The sequence below is a fragment of the Hemicordylus capensis genome, chromosome 7 (assembly GCF_027244095.1).
Source record: "Hemicordylus capensis ecotype Gifberg chromosome 7, rHemCap1.1.pri, whole genome shotgun sequence".
Classification (NCBI taxonomy): domain Eukaryota; kingdom Metazoa; phylum Chordata; class Lepidosauria; order Squamata; family Cordylidae; genus Hemicordylus; species Hemicordylus capensis.
Window position 1 is genome coordinate 2817470 of NC_069663.1, and position 16646 is coordinate 2834115.

General features: G+C 53.7%; 1 protein-coding gene across 1 annotated transcript; it reads right to left on the reverse strand.

The window, feature by feature from the left end:
- Positions 1-426: 426 nt before the first annotated feature.
- LOC128333172 (uncharacterized) lies at positions 427-3307 on the reverse strand. The gene is made up of 8 exons (XM_053268330.1): positions 3190-3307; positions 2623-2796; positions 2298-2447; positions 1954-2073; positions 1744-1852; positions 1358-1420; positions 899-1090; positions 427-603 (listed from the first exon to the last, which is right to left on the reverse strand). The coding sequence occupies exons 2-7, from the start codon at positions 2707-2709 to the stop codon at positions 906-908; spliced, it is 714 nt and encodes a 237-aa protein (XP_053124305.1). The 5' UTR covers positions 2710-2796; positions 3190-3307; the 3' UTR covers positions 427-603; positions 899-905.
- Between the last annotated feature and the right edge of the window lie 13339 nt (positions 3308-16646).

Below are 16646 nucleotides of genomic sequence, written 5' to 3' on the forward strand. Positions count from 1 at the left end.
GAGTCTCCCAGGCTCCTCTGCTGCTGCACCGGTTTGGGAGGAAGGAGGAGGGAGCGGAGGGGGGAGTGAGGCGTGGCTGCGGGAGTGGAGGGGGGGAGGAGCACACCCTCGGCAGGGGAGGGGGCGGATGCCTGGATGGGGCTTCCCCTGCCAGGGGAAGCCAGGCCGCTGGGGAAGGGGAGAAAGGTGGAAGGAGGAGGGGGTGCTCCCTGGCCAGCTGGTGAGAATGGAGGGAGGCGGTGACCTTGCCCTCCTGCTGGGGCCACACAGCCTCCCCGGACCCAAGGGAAGCCCAAGACTGGTTCCAAAGGGCCACTTGGGGGCAGGGTGGTCCTGTAGCCTCCTCCCACAGCCTGCCAGCAGAAGCAAGGGGAGGGGCTTCTGCACCCCAGAGGCGGGGCTTCCTTGGGCCAGGGGAGTGGAGCCTGCTTCCCCCTCACTCCTCAGACAGAACTGCACTTCCCTGCTGGATGTCTTCTTGTGGACAGATCTTGTGTCCACGCGGTTGAAGGAGGTCTTCTGGGAGGCCCCTGCGCTGCACGGTCTTTCCTGAACCTCCCTTCAGCTGCTGATCTTCAAGGGGAGAGCACGGGGCTGTTGTTCCTGGAAAGAGAGAAGGACATTGGTTCAGAGATAGGGGGGTCTTCTCACACTCTCCCCCATGACACCACCAAGCACCAGGGACTCCTGGCAGAATATCCGTGTCCTCATTTCCCAGAGGGAAGAGAGAGATTTCCTCTTTCCCTTGGGCTACTGGTACAACCAGCCACATGGGCGGAAGTTGGCATTCCAACACGAGGGAGGGTTGCCCAGATTCCTGCCCACCCTTCCTGCAGCCCCAGCCCCCTCCCTAACCATCGGGGCCCCTTCAAGTGAAGCCCTGCCTTGGTCTACTCACCAGTCGGTCAGGTGGAGAGATCACCGTACTCTGGCGGGTGTCTCTTCTTCTTACAGCCCGCCCACAAGCGCCGAACGGCAGCCCGCAGCCCGTGCCGGGAGTGGAGGGAAAAGGCCTTCTTCACGATCTTCTCTGTCTTGCAGGCAACTCTCCCGACCTCGGGGTCATGGTCGCCAAGCAAGCTCTCCAGCGCTGGAGGGATGAAGGAGAAGGTTCAGAAATGGCATGAAGAGATCACCCCACCCTTGGCCAAGCCCCACCATTTCCACACCAAGAGGGCGCAAGTCCTGACTCTTTCTCCCCTGCACTCTGGGAAACCCTACTGCTGAGCATCCCTGAGGATGCAAGCAGGACCTTCCATTTGAGGGGACAGGTGGCCCATTCCAGCTCTGTGGTCCCTAAATCTAGGCCTCTCCCCTCACAGAAACCTCCCCTTCCCACCCAGAAACCGGCACTTACCAGCATGGAAGGTCTCTATGTTTCCTTCAGTGAGGATGCTGCCCTTTTTGTGGACCAGGTGACCTAAAAACAAGGGTGGAAGGAAATGGGACCACAGTTCAGGACCCTGCGCATGGACAGCCCACTTCCCATCATTCAGGAGAGGAAGTCCTCCCCTCTCTGCTCCCTCTGGGACTGACAGATTGAGCCATTCCTCCAGGGACTCTTACGTCACCTTGGAAGGAAATTAAACCAAGAGACCTCGTTAACGCTCACTGGGCCAGTCCTCCTGGGGAGGGAACAGCTCCTGCCCCTCCACACCCTTCTGGCTGTGCCTTCCAAGAGAATGAACCTTTGCCCACCAAGACGACCCACTAAGGGAGACCCCAAAGTCTTGTTTCGCTTACCGATCAGCAGGGCAGCCGTTCTCCTCACTGAAGGCTGCTCGCTGCGGAAGAAGCCCAGGATCTTGGTGGCCTCCATCTCCACGGCGATCTCTGTGCCGAGCTGCCGAATCTGGGATCAAGAGCAAAGACAAATCCCGAGTGAGCAAAGCATCGCCCAAAGGTCCTTGAGCCATTTGAGCCGAGGGATGGACAGGGAGGGCCTGCCCTTACCAGACGCTTGGCGATCTTGTGGAGCAGCTCCTGCAGGCTGTAAGTGTCCCGCGCCAGCAGCTTGCCCTCCAGGTGCCATAGGAGGGCTTCCGCCAGGAGGCTCAGATTGTCCTTCGCAGCCTGCCAAAAGAAAGACCGGAATGGGAGTGAAAAAGGCTGCCAAGGGATTCCAAGAAACCTCTTAGGGGGCTTCAAGGAGTAGGGCCTGGATGGGCCAAACCACAGCAGGACAGCTCGTGGATTCACCACCCCATGAGGCTAACTCTGGGGCCTGCCACTGGGTGGCTGGACTTGGGGAAGCCTAAACACCTTTGTAGGGGTGGCAGGAAGAAGGGGGCCCTCACCTGTGCTACCTCCAGGTCTTCATCCTCCACATGCATCAGCACCGCGATGAGGGTCGTGATGTTCTCCTCTGTACCCTTGTGGTGGTGGTGGTGGTGCTGCAAGAGATCCAGGTGGGTCCTCATGGCTGCCCTTCGGATCTTATTCTCCTCCTACAAAGAAGAACAGGGCTTGTTATTAGGGAGGAATTCCTCACCTCCATAATTGATGAAGAGCTTGCATGGGTCTCTAGGGGGTGTCTGGTTTCCCTTCTCCAACCCAGTCAGAACCTGCAGGTTGGCCGGCCCTCATAGAGCCGGGGCGGAGGGCTGGCGTGCAAGTACTCACGTGGTGGAAGAGAGGGCGGCACAGGGCAGCCAGGACAGCATTCACCGTGGCCTGGTGTTCTGATGGACAGTGCCTCAGCCGCTCCATGAAGGCCAGGACCCCCAAAGTGGCATCCAGACTGGAGGTCCTGAGCCCTCCCAGGATCCCGGCACTAAAATCCTGGAGTTTCTTCGCCTAGGGAGGGAAAAGGTGGATCCTTGAAAACACATGCTAGTCCACCCACTGCTAAACGGACCACAGAGCTGTCCGTGTTTGATGCTGCTTGGCCACCATCCACTGCCTTGGGGAGGAGATGACTCAAGCCATCCCAGAGGCACAAAGAGCGGGGAGAATGCGGCATTGGAGCACGTGGGGAATCAGGCTCCTACTGAGAGATGCATTCCTGTGCCTTCCCTTAAGGATTTCTCCTTCGTCCTGTGGCAAGGGTTCCCCAGACTGAATGCACCCAACTGGAGAAATCTCCCGATCACACCTGGGGATGCCTAGGAACACCAGCCTCAGGAAGGGCTCCCCAAAGAGAGGAGTCTCCATGCCTAGGGATGCTCCATGCCCAGGGATTTCACTCACCGCCTTCAGGGTGCCATAAATTTGGAGAAGTCCCCTTTCGCTCAGGTAGCGGATGTTCTGGCTGGGGTGGACTAGCCACGCTACCAGGAGCGTCCAGGTCTTCTCTAAGGCAGCAAAGTCTTGGTCTTTCAGGAGCAGCTAAAAGAGGGAAAGGAGGAAAACATCCATCAGCCTCTGGGGCCAGACCCTCCTCTCAGAGAAGCCCACCCTGAGGAAGACGCTGCTCACCTCCACAAAGAAGGCCACCTCTGCGAGGGAATGCTCTTCTGGATCTTTGTCCAGGCTGAAGAGGGAAGCCAGGTATGCCTTCAGCCTGGCCACTGTGGAGGACCGTGTCTGGAGGAGAGCCCTGCAAAACACCAAAAGACCCTGCTGAGTCCTGGGCCGAAGGCCCAGAAAGAGCAGACCTGACCCAAACCACACCAGCCCCCAGGCCTCCGGAGAGATCTCCTATTCACTCCTACTTACCTCACCAAGAGGGCCACACCCTGGAGGCAGCTCTGCGTAGAGCACAGGGATTGCCAGCAGGTCTTCTCCGGGGTCACCTGTGCCACCCTCTCCAGCAGGGTCCGGACAATCTGTGCGGTCTCCCTGCAGAGAAGAGAAGGTTGCTGTCACCAAAGTGTGTGTCTCCTTGCGGGGTGGTGTAGTGTCAAGGGTGGATGGACTGTGTTGGACCATGGAAGGGAGACCACAGGGGTGAAGTGACTTTCCCCACAGCTGGTTTTTTAACACTGCAGACGCATTATAAGGCTCTCTGCAGAGCCAAGAGGGCTGCAAATTCTGGGATCTCCCCTGTGGAGCTGAGGTAAGGGACCACCGTGCCAGAGTCACCCCAACAGGCCAGAAATGCTCCTCACCCATCAGAGTGGGACATGGGAGAAATGACCCTAGCCTGTCCTCCCAGGGTGCTTGAAGGAGGACTTGCTGGCCCCGCTTTCCCCACCGCCATGACTTACTCAGGAGGCAGGTCTTGGCTGTCTCGGTTCCCGACTCCCTCGGTGGTGTTCTGCAGGCCGGTGAGGATCTTGTTGACCAGGCCCACCAGGAGTTCGGGGAACCTCTCCTCCACCTCACTGGCATACTCCACACACCGGACGACGTCCCCGATCTTCTTTGTTGCTCTCCCCTGCGAAGAAGAGGAGGGTCAGGCCTCAGCACTCAGTCCGAGGGACGGTTATGGGTCAGGAGAATCCCCAGGGCCAGGCCAGTGCCATGGGTGTCTGCACCCACATCTGGGCCTGAAGGGTGCTGCCTCTGGCTCAGGGTGCATGAGGTCAACTGGAAGGGAAAGACATCCACAAGGGGAAAGGGCAAGTCCCCACCTCCCGTGTGAACAGTGACTGCCATCCAAGCCGCCATCCTGTGTAGTGCAAGAAAGGTGGGGCAGAGGGGTGGAGTCAAGTCACCCTTGGTTTGCACCCCTTACCTCTCCCAGATGGACCGAGGAGAACCAATCTGGGGCCAGCTGTCCTCTTCTTTCCTCTTCGCCGATGTTTCTGAGAGAGGAGAGGAGAGAGAAAAGCTTCTCAAAGAACTGTCCTGTTGGAGATGGCAGCCAGCTGAAGAAGTACATGGGCACCCAAAGAGATGCTAAGCAAAGATCTAGCCTCCCTTGGGAGGTGGCTGGCAGGGGAACTTCATCAGGCCAGAGATCTCCCAAGTCCAGCCTTTCATTCCCCACTGAGAAGCCCTGGGAAGTGTTCAAAGGGGGCATCGAGACAGGAGCCCTCCCCTGCTCCTTCTCCCCAACACAAGCTCATGCCAACAGCATGGGGGTCTCAGAGCTCCCTCTGCTAACAGCCAGCAATAGACTTGCTGGTGTCTCTCTTGCACCGGCTGCCAATAGGCCTTCTTGGGTGAACTCCCCCTCCAGATTTCTCAGGGAGCAGGTAGGAGGAAACATCCCTCTATGGGGCTCAGACATGGGGGGGCTGCCCCTGTCCCCTGCAGCCTTCTGCTGGCTACGCTAAAATCCCCCCAGCTCCCTACTGGCTCCTCAGCTGAGACGAGGGTACCTACCTGGCCGAACTGGGGGTCAGCGGAGAGTCCCACACCTCATCCTCGATGCTGCTGATGTCATGCATCGTGTCGTCCTCGTCCGTCGAGGAGCACTGGGGAGGAGAGAGAAGAGAAATGGGAGCGTTTCAGGGCTTGCGTTGACCTTGCGAGGCTTCTGAGAGGAAACAAGCCCAAGGGACGGTTGGGAAGACATCCTGCTCTAAAATAAGACCTGCCTCTTGGTAGAAAAGGCATTTGGCATCTCAGCCCAGAAGAGCCTTTCACCACATTTTTGCCCTCTTTCCAATGCCTCAGATGCATTTCCTCCCATCCCACCAATCACAATCCCTCCCATCCTGCAGCATCTAGAACTAGAACCATTCCATGTTCTGTCTCCTGCTGGGGAACAGGGCACATACACACACACACACACACACACACACACAAACACAACCTAGAACCCGTTCACATGAAAAAATCGATGATGAAATGGATCAGTTCTGACCTCCGCGGAGGACGAGTCTTCCACCGTGTAGGTGTTCTTCATCATCTTCTTGATGAGCCACTTCTTTGGCTTCTGGACTCTGAGAGGAGAAAGGAGAGACATGGCATAAGAACAGCAATGCATGCCCTGTGGATCAATTGAAAGACACGTGTAGCCCAGTGGACAGCCAGATGCCTATTTAGTTGTTTGTGAACCACTTGAGACCTGGTTACATGTGGCATTAAAGTGTGTTTATTCAGAGAGAGAGAGAGAGAAGGAGAGAGAGAGATCTCGAGATTCGGAGGTTCCTTGGCTGTCATGGGTAATAGTCTTCAACTGGCTTCTCCTCCATGAACATGTCTAATCAACCAAGGCTTCCAGGGAAGGTGATCCACCTCTATGATCCCTGGAGCGGCCCTTCAGCTGAGAAAGGTACCTGGGGGAACTGGTGGCATAGTCCTCTTCCGACCCCTCTTCCTCCACGCTGGCATGTGGAGTCTCGGCCCCCGGGAAGGAAGAACTCTGTGAAGGAGAGAAGGGGGAGAAATGGTTGCTCTGGCCCTCGCATTGAGCTTCCTAGGCTTCAGCAGGGAAAAGGCCAGACTGGCACCTTCCAGCGGTCATCACCGGGTGAGCTGAACGCAGGAAGTGGGCCGGAAGGGGATCGTCCCGTTCTGGACACAACTCTTCCCGCTTTCCTGATTTTCAACTTTCTTAAAAACCACTTTGGAGCCCAGGCATGCTGGCTGGAGGCGGGTGGGAGAGATGGCAAAAGAGCTCCTCTCTCGTGCCCGCCTTCCTCGCAATGAGGTCGGTCGGGCCGATTTCAGGCCTTCGCGCACGCATGCAAATGGCAGAGGGGAAAGGCATCAACCGCCCCCCCCCCCCCCAGACATGTTGCGCTCCCCCACTCAGCTGGGGCCCCGATGGCTCTGGTGACTGGAAAAGACCACTTCCAGTCCACTTTATGCTTTCAGTCGGCTCCTTAGTGAGGACACTAAAGGCACGTGCAAAAACATGCCAAAACTGGGTCTCCTTTCCTCTTTCTTTCCCATTTCTTTCCCCTTTTTCATTTAGTTCATTTCTCATTGGTTTGGTTTAGTTTGCTTATTGTTTTGTATTTTTATTCATTCTTCATTTATTTGTCACTGTTTTTCAATGGTTGCCATTAAAGCAACAGGATGCTCCACCTTTAACTGTGAGATCTCGACCAGAAGTCAAGGCCATAGCCACCATCTCCTTGCGGCCATCTTCTTTAATCCTATCACCCCCACCGTGACACCATTGTGATGCAGTGTTGTTAAGGGCATGGCTGTCCCTTTACCATAGCTTTAAGCAAACAACTGTCAGAAGATGGCCGCCCACCCGGCAGCATCAAAACTGGGGCCATTCCACATGCTCTCTACTCCTGGGCAACACGGGGGACCAACACGCCCAACCCACAGTTCTTCCAAGGGAGTTACTGGATGTTGAGGATTCCTGACCTCTCCAAGGGATGGCTCTTGGTCAGCGGCGGTGTTTTGCAGCCTCCTCAACACGGTGCTTGGCCTCTGGACGCTAAGAAAAGAAAGGAAGAAGACACATGAGATCAGAACACGAGTGCTTAGAAAGAGCTCTGCGTGATGAGATGAATGAGGCATGCAGCCCAACACCCTGTTTCCAGGAATGGACAGCCAGATGCCTGAAGGAAGCCCACGGGCTGGGCATGGAGACACCTGTCTCCATGGAATCAACCCTCCATGCTGCTCGGAGCTTCTCTCCACCCTTGGCTTCTTGCTAAACTAACCACCTCCCCCCCAAAAAACTTGCATGGGCTCCTAAGGAAGGTCCTCTACTTCCATGAGCGATGGAGCTGCCCCTCCAGGTGAGAAAAGAGTACCTCGGGGAACTGACAAAGCTCTCCACGTCCAGCTCCTGATCCCTAGTGTTGTCTTCTGGGATCTTGGCCTCTTGGATGTCAGGACTCTGCAAATGAGACAAAGGTTTCCAATGTGTGTACTCACTCTGATCTTCCTAGGGCCTAGGATTCGTAGCGAGTTTTTCCCCTGACATTTTCTTTGAGTTCATTTTTATTTCTTTAAAGTATTTTGATTTTTTTTTAAAGACAAAAAAACCTTATAAAAAAGCAACCATGTGTTCTAATTCTAACTGGTTGGGAGTGCCAGGGCACAGCCACCACATCCTTGTGGCCATTTGGTTTCATCCTATGTCCAACAATGAACCTCCATTGTGATATGATCTACTGTGTCATTTCTTGTCATTTTTTCTGCATTCCTTTCATGGGGAATGGAAACAAAGAGGAACGGGACCCACTGGCATCAATAGTTTGGCCCAGAGAGTCTTCTTGATCCCACCCCTTCATGTCCTCTTCTCTCCTCTCCGCAGGAAACAGGGTTAGCTCAGCCTTTCCAAAGGGAGAGACAAGGTGGGCCCCTGAGTCCGGAGTGAGGGCCATCCCTCCTGCTGTGGGCTGTTTTTACCTGAGGGGACCATGATTGTCTCTACAGAAATGCCTCTTCAGTCAAGAGACCTGGAGGATCTCTGCCAGGAAGACCCTCTCCTCTCCTGACCCGTCTCAGGGTCTTGGGAGCCGTTTGATGCCTCCAATCCAAAGCACACCAACCCAGAAAGGTGGCCATTGGAAGGAGAGGCAGAGGGTGGCAGAATCCTTCCCTAGCCACGACGTTCCCACTGTAATCCTCTGGCCAACATGCAGCAGCTGGATTTCCTCCCCTTTCAGGATCTGACCCCGCTCTGTCTCCTGACGGTGGAGATGCAGTCTCCCCTCACCCCTCCACCAGCCCATCCACAAAAGCGACTGGAATCGTTTCCTTACCTCACAGGACCATTCGGTGTCCACGGTCTGGAGAAACCATCCATCCTCCTCAACCGTGAAGACACTGCAGGAAGAAATACAATGGCCTGAGTACCTCGGAAGAGCCTTGCTGGATCCGACCAAAGATGCATCTGGCCCAGCACTCTGCTTCCAATAGGGGACAGCCATCCGGCAGGCCTCCAGGAAGCTATCCTCTGTGCCCTTCAAGCTAGCGGACATCACCACCACATCTTGGAAGAGTGAATGCTTCTACGCAGGGGCGTAACTACCATGAGGCCGGGGGAGGCCGTCGCCTCGGGGCCCCACTGCCTTGAGGGGCCCCCCAGAGACACCTCCCATGACTCCCCATTGCCCCCTGCCCAGCCCCAAGACCCTTCAGCCACTTGCCCTGTTTGCCCTCCCTCCTGCTGGTCCTCCTGGTCGGCCATCCAAGCAGCAGGCAAGCTGCTTTTCTCCCGGGCGCCTCTCAGCTGATCGGCGGCTGGGCGGGGCTTCCAGGGAGGCCTCCGTGTAGGCCTCCGTGAAGCCTGAATTCGAGTAGGCTGGCCAGCCCCAGGAAGAAGGCTGGCAGTCAGAGTGGCCACTCCAGTTCTCTGCAGCAGACCCTCTTCTTCCCAGGCCAGACAGCTCAGCCGTGGCCAGGTAGAAGGTGGATTCCTTTTGGTGGTCACACCCCGCCCCCCGCCCCCTATATCCAGGTAGGGATCTGCTTGCCATAGGGCTTGGATGGGGGGTGGGGAGACTGAGAAGTCTCTGAATATTTCATGGAAGACTGATTGGGAAATTGGCTGGCTTAAAAAAAACCTCTAAAAAGTCCTAGAAGTGGCTTGTTTCATGGCAGGAAATTACAAAAACTTCTGGAACAAATTTATTTATGTCTTCATTCATTCATAAATACACTTCTGTTCAAGTTGTTTTGCAACCCAGGTCTGAGTGAGAACTGAGACATGAGTGAGAACTGTGACGCATGTGTTGTGCTTTTATATTTTTCCCCCTTAGGGTCAATCTGGCCCACATGTGAATGCAGCACCTCCATTCCAGAGGAGATGTGTGTTAAAGGGCTTTCAAAGCCTCTTGTGAAAAACCTCCTGGAATCAAACTGGACTGAATTTGTTCAGAATTCTGAGAAAACAAACATAGGCTCACCCTGCATGGTTGAAAGTCTCCTTTGCTAATCTGCAGCAAGGGGCCCATCTTAATAATTAGTGTTTCTAGTGTGTTCTAGGCATTAAAAGTAGCACAAAGATATAGTATTCAATGTATATCACTATATATTGTGAAGTGTGTGTGTATTCAGTGAAATGTATTTCTTGGCAGCATACATATTTTGAAATATCAGACTTAAATCCTTGCAAGCCTGGGGTGTGTGGAAGCCCTGGACTTTGGGGGGGGGCATTTTGAAATCTCTTCTCAGGGCCCACTCCAACCTTGCTACGCCCCTGAGCGCATTTGGCTCCGTTCTTAGAGCTCTACTTCGAAAACGGAGCACAATGAAGAGAGCTTCATGATTGAAAAGGGAGCTGCATCTGCTGTCCACAGAGCCACCACCGGGTATTACTTGCTGGCAGACTGGAAGTCGCTTAGATGAACTTCAAGCTCAAATCCTTGGTTTTGTAAATACACCACATGAAAAAGGAATTTTTGACTTGGAAATAGTTGTGCCTGAAAGGTATCCATTTGAGCCTCCAAAGATGCGCTTCCTGACTCCTTTTAAAAAAGGTTTTACTCCCATATAATTCTTCTCTTCTCATTTGCTCAATTTTGTACATCTGTTTTTTGTATGTTTTGAATGAGGACAGAAATGTGAGAATAAAAGCCCCCTGCTTACGGGGCAAAGAGGCACCTTTTTCTCTTTGTAAACTGACCCGAGGCATTTTTGGAAGGGCGGTATAGAAATCGAATTATTATTATTATTATTATTATTATTATTATTATTATTATTATTATTATTAAAAATCTCGGCGGGGGGCCCATTTAAGAATCTTGTCTCGGGGCCCACTCCAACCTAGTTACGCCCCTGCTTCTACACAATGTATGAAGACATCGTTTTTGTCTGCCCTGCACCTCTTGCCGGTCAGCGGCACTGGATCTATCCCAGATCCAGGCTGGCAGGGGGCAGAAAACCTTCCCTACACAAAAGTTCAAGAAGAAACTCTACCTCCTCGGGGAACTGATGGCATGTGCGTCTTCCAGGATCTCATTCCCAGTGTTGACGGTCTGAATCCTGGAGCCATCCGAGAATGACTTCTGTGGATGAGAATGGAGAGAGGAATGGGTGCTCTGGTGCCCACTTGACCTTTCCAGGGCATCTGGGGTCCAAACGTCAACCCTCCTTCAAGAGGTCCTTCTTAACAGAGGAGCTTAAAGCAGGAGGTGGCTCCTTAGCACCTCAAAACCGTGTCTACCAACGTGTAACTGGGCTCAGAGAGGAAACCAAACCCAAGAATCTACGGAACCTCAGAAACCAGCTTTCCGCTTATTCCTGGGCAGTCGGGTGAGATCATGGCTATTACACAACATTTGGAGTGGCAGGATCCTGAAGAAGAGTCAGGCCTCCTGCTACATGGGACACTGTGGTTTCTTGAATGGTACCTTTAATTAAGGAAAGCCTAGCTAAGTTCTTCTCTTTGCTGGGCAGAGCTATTGGCCACTTGATGCTGCAGACCCGTGTTTTGAGGCCCTTTTCAATGACACCAGAAAGGGGGCCATGAGGAGCCAAGAAGTGGCAGTGGGGGAAGAATGCACCATCTACCCCAAAGAAGACTTTCCCACTCTAGTTCCCCTCCAGACTGCTCCCTTCCTGGACGTGTTTTCTGCTTGGTAGTCCAGAACAAAATCAAAGTCTAGAACCCTGGGGGAGGGAGTGATTTGGGGCAGGAGAGCGGAATGAAGAAGCGAGGTTGGAAGATAGGTAGACACACCCCTCTTCCCTCTCAGCACTTCCCATCCCAAAAGTTCCCATGATGCTTCCTCCATAGCGAGGGTCTCCAACCTTTGCCTGAGTCACTTGTAGTTGAGCCTGGATTGTCACTCATCCCACCCACCCAATTCACTGCTACTACCACTGCAAATATCAAGGCATATGGCTTTTCCAGACAAGTTCTCAAAGCATCCCTTCAACCTGCTAAGACTGGATCTCTACCACACGCCCTCTATTCTTGCTCGAAATGGGGTCTATCCCACCCCCTCCCAGCCCTGACATGTACAGACTGGGTTTTCATCTCTTACCAGTGACCATTTGCTCGTTTTGGCCACGGAGCACTCTTCATATATCTCCTGTGGCTGGAAGTCACTGAGAGGGAAAAAGGACAAAAGACACAAGTTAATGAGTGAGTGAGTGAGTGTGTCAAAGGAACCCAGAGTAGCCAGTTTCCAGCAGTGGGCAGGGGTGAAGGTAAGAACCCTCCAAGCTCCTTGCAACATAAGGGTTACTTTCTTTCTTTCTTTTATTTTATTTTATTTTATTTTATTTTATTATTTATATACCCTCCCCGCTCTCCACAACATAAAGGGCTTTCTTTCTTTCTTTCTTTCTTTCTTTCTTTCTTTCTTTCTTTCTTTCTTTCTTTCTTTCTTTCTTTCTTTCTTTCTTTCCTGATTCATTCATTCATTCATTCATTGGATTTATATATATTTATATACTGCCTAATTTAAAAACCTCTAAAACAGCTCAGCTCCCTTGGTTGGGGTTTGGAGAGCGGCTACTTGTCAGAGTAGAGCAATGGTCTGACTCAGCATCACCTGTTCCGAGGGGCTGCCACGGCCCCCTCCTCTGCCCCCCAGAGGGGCTTCCACTGCTCCCCATCCCAGTTGCTCCCTTTGCCCTGCAACCACTCAAGGAGGCACCAGCAGATCCAGCCCTGAAGGAGCAGCCAGCCACACCCTGGCTCCAGTCTCCTTCTCCCGCTCTGGGTGGCTGCAGGCCTCACCTGCAATCCAGGGCCTGAGAAATAGTGGGCCAGGCCCACCAGCCCATGGAGCCCCACAGCGCCTCAGTCCTCAGAGAGCAGACTAGGGGACCGATCCCCCCACCCCACCCATCCTCATTTGAAACCCTAGGGAGCAAAATGTGCACGAGAACCCTCCCTGGCCTCCTGTGCCTGAACCCCTGGATCCTCTCCCAGAACCCAGGTAGCTCAGACGGATCGGCTCTTCTCCTTTGGAACTCCCTTTGCCTGCCCCTGCTCTCATTCCTTTCTGTCCCACATTCCAATAGGCAGAACTTAGACTGGGTGCCCCTTGCAAACTGGGACCTCTTGGGGGTTTGGGCTTTAATGTTGGGGGTCATGACTTCTATGGCAGAGTATTCAGGAGCTAATTCACTCCAATTACAGCAGAAGTCAACAGGGTCTCCGGGGCAACAGCTTGTCCATGATAAGCAGGGAGATTCACACAAGGTTAAACTAATCTGCTTTATTCAGAAGAAGATGCTGAGAGGAAAAGACCTCTATCTGACTTCTGGCTACGTGTTGGTCAGAGAGAGACCTGTCGTGGTCATCAGGGTTACTGGTGCCAAAGGCCGATGGCATCTGGAGCTGGATCTCCAACAATGAAACCCTGGCAGGGGCCATGTTTCTTGAAAGGATCACAAGTGGTCTTGAAATCCAAGGTGCCATAAATCAAGAATGGTCCCAGATAACCCAGGAGGAGCAGGAGGACGTACCTGAGAGGAGCCACAGGAGTTGCCTCATCAAGGCTGCCCACGCCATAAATCAAGGCTGCCCATGCCATAAATCAAGAATGGGCCCAGATAACCCAGGAGGAGCAGGAGGACGTACCTGAGAGGAGCCACAGGAGTTGCCTCATCAAGGCTGCCCACGCCGCGGAGTGAGGGGCATCCTTCTCCCATGTCCTGTCAAGGAGAGAGGAGAGCAGGAGTGAGGATGGGCTGGGCCAGTTCACACCCACCGGGGTCATTCCTAAGCAGCCAGTGGGGACTCCCACCCTAGATTTCTCATCAAACCGCTTTGAGAACTTGGGTGGTCTTTCCCCCACATTGGACCTCTTTGGAGCAGGGTGGTGAACCCTCCCTCTAAACCCCCTGCCGGAGGCCATGTTCAGCGCTCCCACATGGCCCCAAATGGACCAAATTTGGCATGAGCCGCAGGGGAGACAGGTTGCTCTCCCCCTGCTAAATATCAGAGTATGACCACTTTGAAGGGGTCTCTTGGCTCAGTTAGCTGAACTCCCTGGGCCCCGTGGTTGGCATGGCTGGTCAAGCTTTTGCTCAGAGCAGAGGAGCCTGGCCACATCAAGAGGCAGCAATTCCCATCTTCCACAGAACCTGCACCTCCCCCTTGGCAGAAATGGCCCTTTCGGTCCTCCCTCCATCCCCCTCCTCAACATTTCATTTCTTTTACCGAAGAATGACCAGTGTTGTTTTCTTTACTCCCTCATATGGCCATCCTGCCACTCTGAAGGGGGAAGCTGCAGGGATCTCGGAGAGACCAGAAACCCCTTCCCTTCCTCTGTGCAGGTGGCTCCACTCTGCAGTTCCTCGCTGGATGAGGTCCTGGAGTAGGGAGGGGGCTGATGGGGCTCTGACCCATCGATGGGGGGCTGCTACTCCATGAAGACCCCGTGAAGATGGTCTGGGCCAGTCCCTTCCTGCCCTACAAGGTCAGCCCAGAGGGGCCAGGACAGTCTCACTTCCTAAATGTCTCCACCTTGACCCAAATCCAACCCCTGGGGGTCTCCCCACCCCCAACCCCTTCATCGAGAGGGGGCAATTCCCGTCCTCCACATAAGTGCCACTTGGCAGATCTTGCCATTTCTATCTTTCCTCCATCCTCCTCCACAACATTTCATTTCTTTTCTATCCTACTTTTAGTTTAAAAATATCAAAGAGGCTTACAAGCAATAAAACTTGTATTATTTCATTCTAAGCTACTGAGGAAGAAGCCTTTCAAACCAAGGTCATCATCACCATCAATCCAGGGAGGGAGGGAGGGAGAGCGCCTCTCTGCAGGGGTGTTGCTGGATGCTGAAAGTGCTCCCGAGTTTGGGCTCTTTTCACCATCCATTCCAGTCATGCTCAAATACCAAGAATGACCAGTGTTATTTTCTTCAAGTCCCTCATATGGCCATCCTGCCCCTCTGAAGGGGGAAGCTGCAGGGAGCACGGAGAGGCCAGGAACTCTTTCCCCTGTTCTGTGCGGGTGGCTCCACTTTGTGCTTTCTCGCTGGAAGAGGTCCTGGAGGAGGGAGGGGGCTGGCGGAGCTCTGAGCCATCCATGGGGGGGCTGGTGCTCTATGAAGACCTTGTGAAGGTGCGCTGGGCCAGTTCATTCACGCCCACCTTGGTCAGCCCAAAGGGGCCAGGACAGTGTTGCTTCCTAAATGTCTCCACCTGGACCCAAATCCAACCCCTCTGGGTCTCACCTGCCCCCACCAAACACTGAACCTATTTGGGGCAGGGCGGTGGACACTCACTCTGGACTCCTTGCCCGAGGCCATTTTCTGCACTCCCTCACGGCCAAAATTGGACAGAAATTGGCCGTGAGCTGCAGGAGAGGCCAGAAAGTCTTCCTATCAACTGTCGAGTCCAGAGAGTTTGAAGGCAACAGTGGAACCTCCAGCCCCATCAGCATCCGTTGCGACCGGTAAACACACCCAGCCGGGGACTCCCCCCTCCAGCAACCGCCATGTTTGAATGTACACAAGGATGGTGGAACTCCCAGGCCCAGTGGTGGGCACGAGGCACCAGTAGGCTGGGTTGCCAACTCTTTACCTGCTCCTGCTCCTGTGACTTCAGCAGACGCCTGACATGCAGATCTTAAGCTGGTGAAGCAGTTTCCCATTTCTTTGGGCTAGGAATGGCTTCACCTGCTCAATCTGCTCAAGCTTTTGCTCAAAGCAGAGGAGCCAGGCTACATCAAGAGGGGGCAATTCTCATCCTCCACATAAGTGCCACTTGGCAGATCCTGCCATTTCTATCTTCCCTCCATCCCCCCCCCCACCTCAACATTTCATTTCTTTTACCAAAGAAAGACCAGTGTTGTTTTCTTCACTCCCTAATATGGCCATCCTGCCCCTCTGAAGGGGGGAACTGCAGAGAGCTCAGAGAGGCCAGGAACCCTTTCCTTTCCTCTGTGCAGGTGGCTCCACTCTGCACATTCCTCGCTGGATGAGGTCCTGGAGGAGGGAGGGGGCTGATGGAGCTCTGAGCCATCCATGGAGGGCTGCTGCTCCATGAGGACCCCGTGAAGCTGCACTGGGCCACTCCCTTCCTGCCCTACAAGGTCAGCCCAGAGGGGCCAGGACAGTGTCGCTTCCTAAATGTCTCCACCTGGACCCAAATCCAACCCCTGGGGGTCTCCCCCGCCAAAAAAACATTGAAACTATTTGGGGCAGGGCGGTGGACACTCACTCTGGACTCCTTGCCTGAGGCCATGTTCTGCGCTACCTCACGGCCAAACTGGGACAGAAATTTGCTGTTAGAAGCAGGAGAGGCCAGAAAGTCTTCCTGCCAACGGTCGAGTCCAGAGAGACTGAAGACAGCAGCGGAACCTCCAGCCCCATCAGGATCCGTCACGACCGGTAAACACTCCCGGCTTGGACCCCCCCCCCAGCAACCGCCATGTTTGAATGTACACAAGGATGGCGGAACTCCCATGCCCAATGCTGGCCACGAGGCACCAGCAAGCAGAGTTGCCAACTCTCTACCTGCTCCTGCTCTTATGCTTTTAGAGGAAACCTGGCATATAGAAATTAAACTGATGAAGATTTCCCCATCTCTTCATTTCCATTGCAGCAAAAGCTTCATCTGCTTAATTTTGGACTGTCAAGCTCTTTTTCAAGGCACAGGAGCCAGGCTAGCAAAGAGGTTGGCAACCCTGCAGGATCCAGACTGAAGTCCATCCCTGATCACAATGGAAGGGGACAACAATGATGTGAATTTGGTTCGTCCCTGGGTCTGCCTTTTAGCCAATCAAACAGACACAGTGGGAATCTCTTTTGAGGCGTTTATTGCTACTGCAGATTAGCAAGGTATCCAGTGGGCTTTGGCTCTGCACTGAATACAAATTGGTTATAGGTGCATCTTACATTTATACAAACAATCTGAATGATGCTGACACCCTAGACATAGTATACGTGGCAATAAAATGGTGGGCTAAGTATCTAGTACGCATGCGA